The 14,355-nt window shown below is 37.1% G+C and overlaps 1 protein-coding gene across 3 annotated transcripts in view; it reads left to right on the top strand.

The window, feature by feature from the left end:
• AAGAB (alpha and gamma adaptin binding protein) overlaps nt 1–14,355 on the top strand; it is a 55,066-nt gene that overhangs the window by 16,113 nt on the left and 24,598 nt on the right. For all 3 annotated transcript variants that reach the window (XM_057723533.1, XM_057723535.1, XM_057723536.1), the window contains 4 exons: nt 453–643; nt 779–875; nt 1,230–1,319; nt 9,434–9,517. In XM_057723533.1, coding sequence (XP_057579516.1) covers nt 453–643; nt 779–875; nt 1,230–1,319; nt 9,434–9,517 — 462 coding nt within the window. The remainder of the gene's footprint in view (nt 1–452; nt 644–778; nt 876–1,229; nt 1,320–9,433; nt 9,518–14,355) is intronic.

Raw genomic sequence — 14,355 nt, 5'->3', positions numbered from 1 at the left:
TTTGTTAATGGTTTATCCTTGCTGCTGTCTTCCTTTTAGCTTGTAGTAGGTACACAGTAGTTACAAATTCTTGACTATTCTCCCAATCTTTCAGCTTCCATGAAGTACTTAAGCAACAAAATAAATGTAGATGTTATTCTTTCTCTTCTGCTTGCTCTTTACGAGGTGTTTAGTTAGATGACTGTTTTGTTCTCTACTACTATCTAATCTAGTCTCAGTAGTTTTTATGTTCTTAAAGAAAAAAGCCAATTAGTTGAATTAAATTATGTCACCATTACATTCACAATCAGATGATCAGAGAAGAAAATACCCTAACAAATGGGAGGCCCTTTGAAATCCTTGCATAAAGAGAAGCAGCGAAAGTACCTTATTAATTTGGTATCTTACTGAGAAAATTGACCAATGTTTATTGGTTTTGCACTTTCCATGGTAATGTTGTGTCATTTATTTAGATATCCTTGGAACAGAAGATCTTATTGTGGAAGTGACTGCCAATGATGCCGTGAGGTTTTATCCCTGGACTATTGATAATAAATACTATTCAGCAGATATCAATTTATGTGTGGTGCCAAACAAATTTCTCGTCACTGCAGAGATTGCAGAGTCTGTCCAAGCATTTGTGGTTTACTTTGACAGCACACAAGTAAGACTTTGTTTTCCATGGACTTTGAATAAGAAATTATTTTGTGCTTTCTTTTTTTTTTAACCTTGCATTTTCGGTGAGTTCTCTCAGTGTCTCTTTTTCCATTTTGTTTATGTTTGTTTTTCCTCTTTCTAGAAATCTGGTCTTGATAGTGTTTCCTCCTGGCTTCCACTGGCAGAAGCATGGTTACCTGAGGTGATGATCTTGGTTTGCGATAGAGTATCTGAAAATGGTAAGGCACTCCAGTGAGATTGTAGGTGGTACATACGTTATGTTTGCCATTCCTTGGTAAACAGTACATTGGTTTCCTTAACTTAGAACAGTGTATTCTGTGTGATTTTATTACCTTACAAAAATATTTTCAGCTATTTCTCTTTGGAATCTTGCAGTATTTATATTTTATTTTTTAAGAATGGACACTTGGGGTTTGAGAAATCATTTTCCTTATATTAATATATTTTGGATGCCTTCAGAATAACATTGACATTAAAGGTAACACTTCGAGATTTTGGAGAGTATTGCAGCAATATTCATGTTTTATTTATTTATTTTTTGCTTATAAAGAATCTTTGGCATGTTATTTTAGGTGTAAACCGACAGAAAGCTCAAGAGTGGTGTATCAAACATGGCTTTGAATTGGTAGAACTTAGTCCGGAAGAGTTGCCTGAGGAGGATGGTAAGTATTTAATGTGTCAGGAGAAAGCATGGCATTTTGATTCACATATGGGAGATTATTTTAATTCAGGGAAGAAGAATCAAAGTGATATTTAAAACACATTTTTTCCCTAGCTCTTTGAAAAGATTTGTGCAAAATCCATTGATGTGGTCTATTAATCAAATAATCCATTTATTTGGTTTTTCTACCCATTTTAGGACTTTTGAAATGTTTTTCTTATGGATAAAGGTGGAGATTTCTACCTTAAATCTTAGTCATTTCCCCAATCTCTTATCCTTTCTCTGCTGCCAAAAAAGGGTTTGATCTATATTCATAAATAAAGTTTTGTATTTCTTATTTTGAATTCCTAGTAACCTGAGATTGAATTCCCAGGAACCCTGGGGGCATGTCAGTACTATTTGTATGCCATTTGGACATTTGAAACCACAAATAGACCCAGAAAGCACACCCCCGGGGTAACTCTGCACTTACCTGTCTTCTACTATACTTTGGACCTTCTATTTCTTCCCCCTCTTTTTCCCCTTTCCCCCATTCCTCGTCTCATCTTTTCTCCTTCCAGGTGCAACTATGATAGCTGGTGTGGAATCTACCAAGATAAGATGGGTTTTGGCCTACCAAAACCTTATAATCTGGTACAAGAGATGAAATGTGATGGAAGTATAGTTGATTATCTGCTGCACAGCAAAGTGATTCAGTTATATACATTCATATATACATTCTTTTTTATATTCTTTTCCATTATAGTGGAAAATATCTCAGGATATCGAATATAGTTCCCCATGCTCTACAGTAGGACCCTGTTGTTTATTCATTCTATATGTAATAGTTTGCATCTACTAACCTCAAACTCCCAGTCCATCCCTCCCCCACGCCCATGCCCCCTTGGCAGCCACAAGTATGTTTTCTATGGCTATAAGTTTCTGTTTTGTAGAGAGGTTCATTTGTGCCGTATTTTAGATTCCACATATAGATGATATATGGTATTTGTCTTTTTCTTTCTGACTTACTTCACTTAGTATGATAATCTCTAGTTGCATCCACGTTGCTGCAAATGGCATTATTTTGTTCTTTTTTTATGGCTGAGTAGTATTCTATTCTACATATATACCACGTCTTCTTTATCCATCCATCTAGCTGTTGATGGACATTTAGGTTTTTTCCATGTTTTGACTATTGTGAACAGTGCTGCTATGAACATAGGGGTGCAGGTATCTTTTTGAGTTATAGTTTTGTCTGGGTATATTCCCAGGAGTGGATTGCAGGCGTGGGATTGCTAGATCATATGGTAATTCTATTTTTAGTTTTCTGAGGAACCTCCATGCTGTTTTCCATAGTGGCTGCACCAACTTACATTCCCATCAACAGTGGAGGAAGGTTCCCTTCTCTCCACATCCTCTCCAGCAATTGTTATTTGTAGACTTTTTATTCTGACTGGTGAGGTGGTACCTCATTGTAGTTTTGATTTGCATTTCTGTAATAATTAGTAATGTTGAGCATCTTCATATGCCTCCTGGCCATCTATATGTCTTCTTTGGAGAAATATCTATTGAGGTCTTTTGCTCATTTTCATTTGGGTTGTTTGTTTTTTTTGTTGTTGAGTTATATGAGCTGTTTGTATATTTTGGAGATTAAGCCCTTGTCTGTCACATCATTTGTAAATATTTTCTCCCATTCCGTAGGTTGTCTTTTTGTTGTTTTTTTTTATGGTTTCCTTTTCTTTGCAAAAGCTTGTAAATTTGATTAGGTTCCATTTGTTTATTTTGTTTTTATTTCTATTGCCTTGGGAGACTGACCTAAGAAAATACGGGTACAACTATGTCAGAGAATGGTTTGCCTATGTTCTCTTCTAGGAGTTTTATGGTGTCATGTCTTACGTTTAACTCTTTAAGCTATTTTGAGTTTATTTTTATTCATGGTGTGAGGGTGTGTTCTAACTTCATTGATTTACATGCAGCTGTCCAGCTTTCCCCAGCATCACTTGCTGAAGAGACGGTCTTTTTCCCATTTTATATTCTTGCGTCCTTTGTCAAAGGTTAATTGACCGTAGGTGTGTGGGTTTACTTCTTGGTTCTCTGTTCTGTTCCATTGATCCATGTGCCTGTTTTTGTTCCAGTACCACACTGTTTTGATTACTGTAGCTTTGTAGTGTTTTCTGAAGTCTGGGAGAGTTATGCCTCCTGCTTTGTTTTTTTCCCCTCAGGATTGCTTTAGTAATTCTGGGTCTTTTATGCTTCCATATAAAATTTTGGATTATTTGTTCTGGTTCTGTGAAAAATGTCATGGGTAATTTGATAGGAATTGCATTAAATCTGTAGATTGCTTTGGGTAGTATTGCTATGGTAACAGTATGAATTTTTCCATTCCAAGAGCATGGGATACCTTTCCATTGCTTTGAATTCTCTTATTACCTTTGTTAATGTTTTATAGTTCTCAGTGTATGTCTTTCACCTTCTTGGTTGGGTTTATTCCTAGGTCTATCTGTCTGTCTGTCTGTCTTTCTTTTTTCTTTTTTGGTGCAATTTTAAAAGGTACTGTTTCTTTACATTCCCTTTCTGATATTTCATTGTTAGTGTAAAGGAATGCAACCGATTTCTGAATGTTAACCTTGTATCCTGCTACTTTGCTGAATTCATTTATTATATCTAGTAGTTTTTGTGTGGAGTCCTTAGGGTTTCCTATATATTGTATCATGTCACCTGCATACAGTGACAGTTTTACTGCTTCCCTTCCAATTTGGATACCTTTTATTTCTTTTTCATATCTGATTGCCGTGGCTAGGACTTCCAGTACTATGTTGAATAGAAGTGGTGAGAGTGGGCATCTTTGTTCCAGATTTAAGAGAGAAGGCTTTCAGCTTTTCACTGTAGAGTATTATATTGGCTGTGGGTTTGTCATAAGTAACTTTTACTATGTTGAGGTACATTCCCTTTATACCCACTTTGGTCAGAGTTTTTTGTCAAGTGGTTTTTCTGCATCTGTTGAGATGATCATGTGGTTTTTGTCTTTTCTTTTGATGATGTGATATATCACATTGATTGATTTGCATATATTGAACCATCCTTGTGAACTTAGGATGAATCCCACTTGGTCATGGTATGTGATCTTTTTTATATTTTGTTGGATTTGGTTTGCTAATGTTTTGTTGAGAATTTTTGCATCTGTATTCCTCAAAGATATTAGCCTGTAATTTTCTTTTTTGGTGGTATGTTTGTCTGGTTTTGGTATCAGGGTGATGGTGGCTTCATAGAATGTCTTTGGGAGTGTTCCCTCCTCTTCAGTCTTTTGGAAGACTTTGTGTAGGATTGGTAAAAGTTCTTCTGTGTATGTGTGGTAGAATTTGCCTGTGAAGCCTTCTGGTCCTGGACTTTTGTTTGTAGGGAGTTTTTATTTATTTATTTTATTGCAGATTCTATTTCACTTCTAGTGATAGGTCTTTTCAAATTGTCTCTTTCTCCTTGATTCAATATTGATGGAATGTGTGTTTCTAGAAACTTATTTCTTCTAGGTTGTTGAATTTTTTGGCATATAACTATTCATAGTATTCTCTTATGGTGTTTTCTACATCTGCAGTGTCAGTTGATATTTCTCCTTTTTCATTTCTTATTTTGTTTATTTGGGTTCTCTCTCTTTTCTTCTTGGTGAGCCTGCTTAGAGGTTTATCAGTTTTGTTTACCTTTTCAAAGAACCAGCTCTTTGGTCTATTGATTTTTATTCTATTTTTTAAAAATCTGTTTTATTTTTTTTCTTTCTGATCTTCATAATTTTCTTCATTCTGCTGACCTTAAGTTTTGAGGTGGTACGTTAGGTTGTTTATTTGAGATTTTTCTTGTTTTTTTGAGGAAGGCCTATCTTGCTGTGAACTTCCCTCTAAGAACTGCTTTTGCTGCATCCCATAGATTTTGTCTGGTTGTGTTTTCATTATTTGTCTCAAGGTATTTTTTAATTTTCTTTTTATTTCCTTGTTGACCCTTTGGTTTTTTAGTAGCATGTTGTTTAGTCTCCATGTAATCATTTTTTTCCTTATTTCTTTTTCTGTGGTTGATTTCTAGTTTCATGCCATTGTGGTCAGAAAAAATGCTTGAGATAATTTCTGTCTAGAAGATCTGTCCATTAATGTGAATGGAGTGTTAAAGTTGCCTACTTTTATTGTATTCCTATCAATTTCTCCCTTTATGTCTATTAGTATTTGTTTTATGTATTTGGGTGTTCCTATATTAGGTGCATTTATGTTGATGAGTGTAAAATCCTCTCCTTTTATTGATCCTTTTATCATTATATAGTGTCCTTCTTTATCTTTCTTTATGGCCTTTGTTTTAAAAGTCTATTTTGTCTGACATGAGTATTGTGACCCTCACTTTTTTATCATTTCCTTTTGCATATGTCTTTTTCCATCCTCTCACTTTCAGTTTGTGTGTGTCCTTTGCCCTAAAGTGGGTACCTTGTAGGCAGCATATTGTACTTTCTTGTTTTTTTATCCAGTCTGCCACTCTGTGTCTTTTGATTGGAGCATTTAGTCTGTTGACATTTAAGGTAATTATTTATAAATATGTATTTATTGCCATTTTAAACCTTGTTTGCCAGTTGATTCTGTGTTTCTTCTTTATCCCTTTTACGTGTTTTTCATTTCATAGTTTATTTCCTTTTTTTTCACGGTTGTGTTCTCTTCTTTTTGTTTTTTGTGAATCTGTTGTATGTTTTTGATTTGTGATTACCCTGTTTTTCAAGTATGTTGAGTCCTTCCTGTATCTGTTTGCTTCAGACTGATAGTCATATAGGCTCAAATGCATTCTTAAAAAAAAGAATCATCTCCCACATTGTATGATATTTATGTCCTCTTTTACATCTTCATGTTTATCCTTTTGCTGTTCTTTGTGTATAAGAACACAAATTGATTTTTTTTTAATTTTTATTTTTTGATCTGTATATTGGCTTAAGTGATTAACTTTACAATTGATTTACTCTTATTGATTTACTATGCAATTATGATTTACTCTTTTATCTTCTTGCTTCTTTTCTAATTAGAGAAGACCTTTGAATATTTTTTTTAGGATAGGTTCAGTATTGCTGTATTCTTTTAGTTTTTGCTTTTCTGAGAAATTCTTTCTCTCTCCTTCTATTCTAAATGATAATCTTGCTGGGTAGAGCATTCTAGGTTGCAGATTTTTCCCTTTCAAGACTTTGAATATGTTTTTCTGCTCCCTTCTGGCCTGCAGTGTTTCTGTAGAGAAATCATCTAATAGCCTTATGGGGGGTTCCATAAGTAATTAACTCTTTGTTTTTCTCTTGCTGCCTGTAGAATCCTCTCTTTATGTTTAACTTTTGCAGTTTTGATTGTATTATGTCCTAGCGTAGGTCTGTTTCGGTTCATCTTGTTTGGGACCCTCTGTGCTTTCTGTATCTAAATATCTGTTTCTTCTTTAGGTTTGGTAAATTTTCAGCCATGATTTCTTCAAATACATTTTTAATCCCCTTTTCTCCTTCTGGAATCCCTGTTATGCATAGAGTGGCATGCTTTGTATTATCCCATGGGTCTTTTATATTGTTTTCTTTTTTTTTTATTCGGCTATCTGCTTTTCTGATTGGGTGATTTTCATTATTCTATCTTCCAGATCACTTATTCTTTCTTCTGCATTATTCATTTTGCTATTCATTGCCTTTAGCTCAGCTTTAATCTTGGGAAATGAATTTTCTAATTTTTCTTGGCTCCTTATAGTTTCTAGTTTCTTTTTACAGTAATCTGCATTTCTGTTGATAGCCTTTCTTAATTCCTTCAGTATTTTCATTACGTCCTTTTTAAACTGGGTGTCTGTTACACTGAAGAGACCTGTTTCATTGTTTGTTCTTTTAGGGGAATTCTCTTGGTCTTTTAACTGGGAGTGATTCCTCTGCTTCTTCATTTCACGTATATTTTCCTTACTCTGTGAGTTTAGGAGAGACAGTTATCTGCTTTGATCTTGGAAGGTATTTATATGCAGGAGCATCCCTGTGTAGCTTATGTAGGTTTAATATTTTTGGTGCAAGGACTGCTTTTCATATGGATGCCTTCCACATCTTTCCTCTGCATCTACTGGCTGTTATCTCCTTGATAGACAGGGTGTAGATGCTGCAGCTCATGTGCACTCCTGGGGCCCGCAATGGCAGTGGCAGCTGATGCCTGCTCCCAGGGCCCATGGGAGTGGCTCATGTGCGCTCTGAAATCCCACAGTGGTGGGGGCAGCAGTTGGCGCCAGCTCCTGGATCTCTCAGTGCCCATGGTGGTTCACGCTTGCCCCAGGACTCACGTAGGAGGTGTTCTGTCATGTGATACTGCACACGTGGGGAAAGAGGCTTCTGAGGCTGTCCTGCCCCTCCTCTTGCGTGCCCCCCAACAATGGCACCTTACCTCTGTGGCGGGCCCAGGCTTCTTCCACCTACACCCTTGGTTGCAGCCGTGCCACACTCCAGCCTCCTCAGGCTACCTCCGCACAGCCAACCCCAGTCCTCTCCATGGGTCTGACCTCCGAAGCCTGAGCTTCAGCACCCAGCCCCTGCCTACATCAGTGCATGCATGTCTCAGGCTGGGGAGTGCAAGGTGGCCACACTGACTGTCTATGTAGGTCTCCCTCCATTTTTCCTTCTACAGCTGGTTGCTGCACTCTCTTCTGCGGCTCTGAAGCTCCCCCTCCATCCTGGCTGATCTCTCCACTGGTGAGGGGACTTTCCAGGGTGTGGGAACATTTCCTCTTTCACAGCTCCCTCCCAGGGGTGCAGGTCCTGATTCTTTTCTCTCTCTCTCTTTTCTTTTGTCCTACACAGTAATGTGGAGATATTTTTGCCCTTTCAGAAGTCTGAGGTCTTTTGCCAGTGTTCAGTAGATGTTCTGTGAGGATCATTCAACTTATAGATATATTTTTTATGTATTTGTTGAAGGAGGTGAGCTCCACCTCCTACTCCTCTGCCATCTTGATTGCTCTCCAGTTTCTAGAATATTCTTATCAGGAGCTCTAAGCTCTGTATTTTCTTAATTTTTTTCCTTTTTACATAAGTTACAATGTGAAATAACATCTAAATAAGCAAAATAAGTAAGCCACAGTTATTTAAAAATGTGGCTTGTGGGCTATATATACACATACAGTCCGCTCTCTGTATCCAAGGGTTCTGCATTCATGGATTCAACCAACAGCAGATTGAAAATATTTAGAAAAAAATTCCATAAATTTCCAAAAAAATTTACATAGTATTAGGTATTTTAAAGAGTCAAGAGATGGTTTAAACTACTGGGCATATACCCGGAGAAAACCATAATTCAAAAAGATACATGTACCACAATGTTCGTTGCAGCATTATTTACAATAGCCAGGACATGGAAGCTACCTAAATTTCCATCGACAGATGAATGGAGAAGAAGATGTGACACATGTATACAATGGAATATTACTCAGCCATGAAAAGAAATGAAATTGAGCTATTGGTAGTGAGGTGGATGGACCTAGAGTCTGTGATACAGAGTGAAGTAAGCCAGAAAGAGAAAAACAAATACTGTATGCTAACACATATATATGGACTCTAGAAAAATGGTACTGATGAATCTAGTGGCAAGGTGGGAATAGAGATGCAGATGTAGAGAATGGACTTGAGGACACTGGGGGGAGAGGAAGCTGGGATATAGTGAGAGAGTTAGCATTGACATATACACACTACCAAATGTAAAATAGATGGTTAGTGGGAAGCTACTACAGAGCACAGGGAGATCAGCTTGATGCTTTGTGAAGACTTAAAGGGGTGGGGTAGGTAGGTTGGGAGGGAGGCTCAAGAGGGACGGGATATGGGGCTATATGTATACATGTGGCTGATTCACTTTGTTGTGCAGCAGAAACTGACACAATACTGTAAGAGTCATACTCTAATAAAGATTTAAAAAAGCTATAAAGTATATGGGACAATGTGGGTAGATTATATGCAAACACTATGCCATTTTATATAAGGGACTTGAGTATCTGCAGATTTTGGTATCCACAGCGGGAAGGGGGTCCTGGAGCCAGTCCCTCATGAATACTTAGGAATAAGTGTATATATATGTGTTTATGTATGTGTGTGTGTATGTAAATATGTATATATTCTCCCTCCCTGATTAGATGACTTCCCAGAATCTACAGGAGTAAAGCGAATTGTTCAAGCCTTGAATGCCAATGTCTGGTCCAATGTAGTGATGAAGAATGGTAAGTAACTTGGGACTAAAAGTCCTAAGGAGAGCTTCTTTTCTCCTGTTCCTTGTAAGTTTTAAATTATTTGGATATATGTGGAAGCATTAGGATTATATGAAATCTGTAGACTTGTTCAATTTTAAGTCCCCAGTTGAAGGGAGAGCCAAAAGAAACATTTCTAAGAATTTAAAATATATGTTTAATAGTTAACAAGTATTTAGAACTTGCCTATAATATGTCTGGCATTGTCTTTGGCTTTGAGAAATACCCCCAAAGTTGTAAAACATGAATCCTGTCCTTAAGGAGCTCATAGTTCAGCTGAGGAATCAAAGTGTACACTTTTGAAATGCTAGGTACCTGTGCAAGGCAGTCTTTGATGAGCACAGAATGATTGATACAAGCAGCAAAGGCAGAGGCCAGAGATGTGGCCTTCACTGTGGACTTGAGTATAGAGAGAGAGTTTCAAGGCAAAAGTGGATCTTGGCAGCGGTCTTCACAGGATGGTCTAGATTTGGGTTGGTAAAGTGGGAGAATGCCAAACAGTGGAGGAAGCATGGCATCAAGAATAATGGTTGTATGTTCTGGGGTCACTAGGAAACTCTCGCCTAGCAGTTGGAGATAGCTTAGGAGAGAGAGGCCTGTATTTGAGGCAGGAGAATCTGGGCTTTTTTCTTATAAGGAGTGGTGAGTGATTAAAGATTTCTTAACAAGAGAGTGATGCAAAGAAGTTGGCATCTTTGAAAGGTTACTGTTGTGGTTAGTTTGGCAATTGAAGCAGGTGGAGGTAGAGCCTGAAGTCAGGAGACCAGGCAGCTGTGGCTGCAGCTCAAAACTGGGGCCTGGGCTAATGTGGTGGCAGTAGCCATTGGGTAAGAAGCTGGATCTGAGGTGCAGTCTGAAGTGGGTACCCTAGTTGGTGCACATTAGGGTCTTATCATCTGTATTAGTTTGCTTGAGGCTGCAGTAACAAAGTACAGCCAACTGGAGTCTTAGAACAACAGGTATTTATTGTCTCACAGCTCCAGATGCCAGAGGTCCAAAATCAAGATATCAGCAGGGCTATGCTTCCTCTGAAGGTGTTAGGGAGGTATCTGTCCCAGGTCTCTCTTCTAGCTTCTGGTAGTTCTTTGGTTTATAGTAGCATAACTCTAATCTTCACCTTCTCCCTGTGTGCCTGTCTCTGTTCACATCTTTTTTATATAAGGATAATAGTCATAATGAAGTAAGGGCCCACCCTACCCCAAAATGACTTCATCGTAACTAATTGTATCTGCATATAAGGCAACAGTCTGAGGTATGAGAGGTTAGAACTCCAACATATGAATTTGTGGGGTGATGTAATTCAGCCCATAACATATTTCTTTAGGAATTGCTGCCTGTGTTGTGCTTTCCTCTTTTGTAGCACTTGACTGCTAGGTGAAACACTGCAGAAAGGAATGAGAAAAATCAAGTTTAAGTGAACTTACCCCATCTTGCCCGAGATAAAGAGTCAAGTGGAAGATTGGTTTTATAGAAGTAGAATAGTTCATCTCAATTTTCAGTTGACAGTTGAGTGCAAAGTGAGATGGGGCCCTTTAGTGTGCCTAAAATCTGATCTAACCCATGTCATCATTGGAGAATTTCCTTTGGCATAGAAAGATATTCCTTCCTCTTTCCCACTTTATTCTTCCTAGGGGGAATCTAATGTGTCTGTTATGGTGAATTGCAAGGTTACTAGATTTTATCCTGTTGTAGTAGCAATTGAGTTAAGGCCATGCATGATAGGTGTAGAAAAACTAGATGTTAGCTTATGTTGTCATCTCCCAGTTACCAAAACAAACTCCAGTTGAGGCTTAGTTCTTCTCATTCATTCATTCAGCAAGTCCTTGTTGAGAATTTATCATGGTGAGGCATTGCTGTAGACTGTCTTCACTATAAAAATACACTTAAGGTATGGTACGTAAACTAGATCAATCTGGAATAAAATTGTATTCAGTGGTGCTTGTTATACCTATGAGAAATATTTTCCTTATTTGGCTTCAGTCACTTTTTGAAAAATCTCTTCCCCCAAATTTATACATTAAAGAAGTACTGTCATATAATTTACATTTATAGCTATAAATTTAGAAGCTGAACTGAACACACTTTTATTACTTTGGAATTATGGTCAAAGGTATTTTCTGAAAAAAAATGCTCTTTAGACACTAAACAGTACTCTTAAGAGAACTGCAAAGCAAAGAGGCACACTGGATTTTTCATGGTTCTTTGCCTTGAAGCATCTTTGCCTTTTTTTTTTCTCTCTACAGTAGTGGTACATTGATTTGCCATAAACCACATCCCAAGATATTGCCATTAGCTTAATTTCATATTTAAGAGGATCTTGACCTACATGGTATGAAGGAAAAGTAACTATCTTCTCTCTGCAAGGAGCCCTAGATATAGAAATACAGTGACATTTGGATGCAACCCAAGTCTTAGGAAGTGTGGAGGACATCCTTGTGTAGCCCCACATCTTAGAGACAAAGCTCTGTATGAATATATGGTGGGGGTCATATTACTGTTTCAGGATTGCCCTACCTCCTGTGCTCTCTGCAGAGCCTTGCTTTGCTGGTGGTTTAAGTGAACTGTGCCTGCCTCCCAGCAGGCTGTGCTTGAATGTTGTCTGCCAGCAGGTGCTCAGAGTGGTTTATTTATTTTGGGGTATCCATCTTTTCTACTTCTTTTTCTCTTGTATTTCCCCCTTTTTCTCTTTCTCTCACTTTTTAAAAATTGTGGTTAAATATACATAGCTGAAGATTTACCATTTTAACCGTTTTTAAGTATATAGTTCAGAGGCATTAAATACATTCGTATTATAGTGCAGCTATCACCACTCAAAGCTTTTTAAACCAAAAAAATTTTAAATCAGAAGGTTGGTTAACAAAGTGAAGAAAGATGTTAGAGGTGTTCTTTTTTGTTTGTTTTTCTACTGGAAATTCAACCAATTATTTAATGAAGGATTTTTACACAAGATTTTAGTGAGTATTAAGAGAGGTAGCAAACCTGATTCATTCTAAGGCTAGGTTAAAATGATCCAAATTGCTAAAGATAGTAACAGTAAAGAAAATTATTAGAGGCCATCTCATTTATGAACATAGATGCCACGATTTTAATCAAAATATTAGCAACCCTAACCCAGAAATACATAAAAAGAATATGATGACTTAGAGTTGTTCCAAGAATCTAACATTCTTTAATATAAGAAAAAAATCTATTTAAATCCTCACATGAACAGGTTACAGGGGGAAAATCATATGAGTGTGGCAATCAGTGAAAACATTTAAAATTTTCAAAATCTGTACAGAGGGAGGAAATAAATTAGAAATGGACTCCTGTGGCAGAACTTGATAATATGTAGTATAGTAAATACCATACTGAATGTAAAACAGGGAAATGTGGACAGTGGTGCCACCTCTCACTGTTAGGACTCTAATGACTAGTTTTTCTGTTGTTGTTTTTGTTAGAAAAATTACTGTAATCACAGTTGATTCTTTGGTATTATTGCATTGCCAGTTATACAATCTCATTTAATTATTTTTGAATATATATTATCTATTTAGTACTTATCAAGCAGTAATAGAGCACTCAGGTTATGCCATACTGGTCTTTAATTTTGTACTGATTCAGAAAAAGTATTAGTTTGAAATTCTTTTTAGAAATCCAGTTTAAATGTGCTCAGTTTGAAAAAAGATTTCCAATTCTAGTAAGGACTATGAAAATTTAGCTGTTACAGCAAGTATCCCTAAAAACATACAGATGTGACTGGGGTTTTATTTCTTTGTAGTTTATTGGCCACTTGGCCTTCAAAAGTCAAATACTTAATATGAAAATCTTGTTAATTAAAAACTTGGAAATGAGTAGCTTCCTTACTGCCTTCTGCCAGTATAAAGTAGATATGTTTCCTAAATGGGACTTCCTGACTTGAGTGGCCAGCTCAATTCTTTGCTTGTTACAAGTCTGAACAACCTACCTAGCAATAGGATAGCCTAGTAATTTTTTACCCCTAGTATTTTCCTTGAAGTTAATGACACAGAAGATGGTTCTTTGGGACACGAGTCCACCATCTTCTCGGTCTGCAGGCTTTCCAAATAAACTTGTTATTCTTTGCCCCAACAACTTGTCTCTCCATTTATTGATCTGTCATGCAGTAAGCATATGAGCTTTGACTTGGTAACAAATTTTTGCAAGCCAGCCAGGAGCCTGGATGCACGTGGTCAGCTAGCGTGGTTGGGAAGTTCTCAGGTAAGGCCCTAGCAGCTTCCAAGACCACTTGTCCTGAGGATCTCTTCAAAATTCCCCAGAGCAGCACCATCTGCCCTAGGGGTTGGCAGTTGGAGCAGGGAATTAACATCTGGGAGCCTATGGGCTCCATACAATAGGATAAGTAGAAAAAACAGTTAATGATATACAGGGTGGGAGGGATCAATTAGAAGTATGGGATTAACAGATACAAACCACATAGAATAGATAAGCAATAAGAATTTACTATATAGCACTGGGAACTATATCAATATCTTATAATAGCCTATAATGGAAAATAATCTGAAAAAATATATACTTATAAATATGTAAACCTGAATGACTTTGCTGTACACCTGAAACTAACACAACATTGTAAATCAACTATACTTCAACTATAAAAGAAAGAAAGAAATGGGGGATATACTGTGGAGCTGAAAACACACAACACATATACACACAAGTTAATAATACAAAAACAACCAAAGAAAAGATAAATTGCACCTCATCAAGATTAAAAAACTTTTGTACTTCAAGGGACACTCAGAATGGTAGAAAGTATTTGTAAACCATACAGTTATCATAAAGATCTAGCA

This window comes from Hippopotamus amphibius, chromosome 2, assembly GCF_030028045.1.
Source record: "Hippopotamus amphibius kiboko isolate mHipAmp2 chromosome 2, mHipAmp2.hap2, whole genome shotgun sequence".
Taxonomy (NCBI): Eukaryota; Metazoa; Chordata; class Mammalia; order Artiodactyla; family Hippopotamidae; genus Hippopotamus; species Hippopotamus amphibius.
This window is presented reverse-complemented; position numbering and strand designations above follow the sequence as displayed.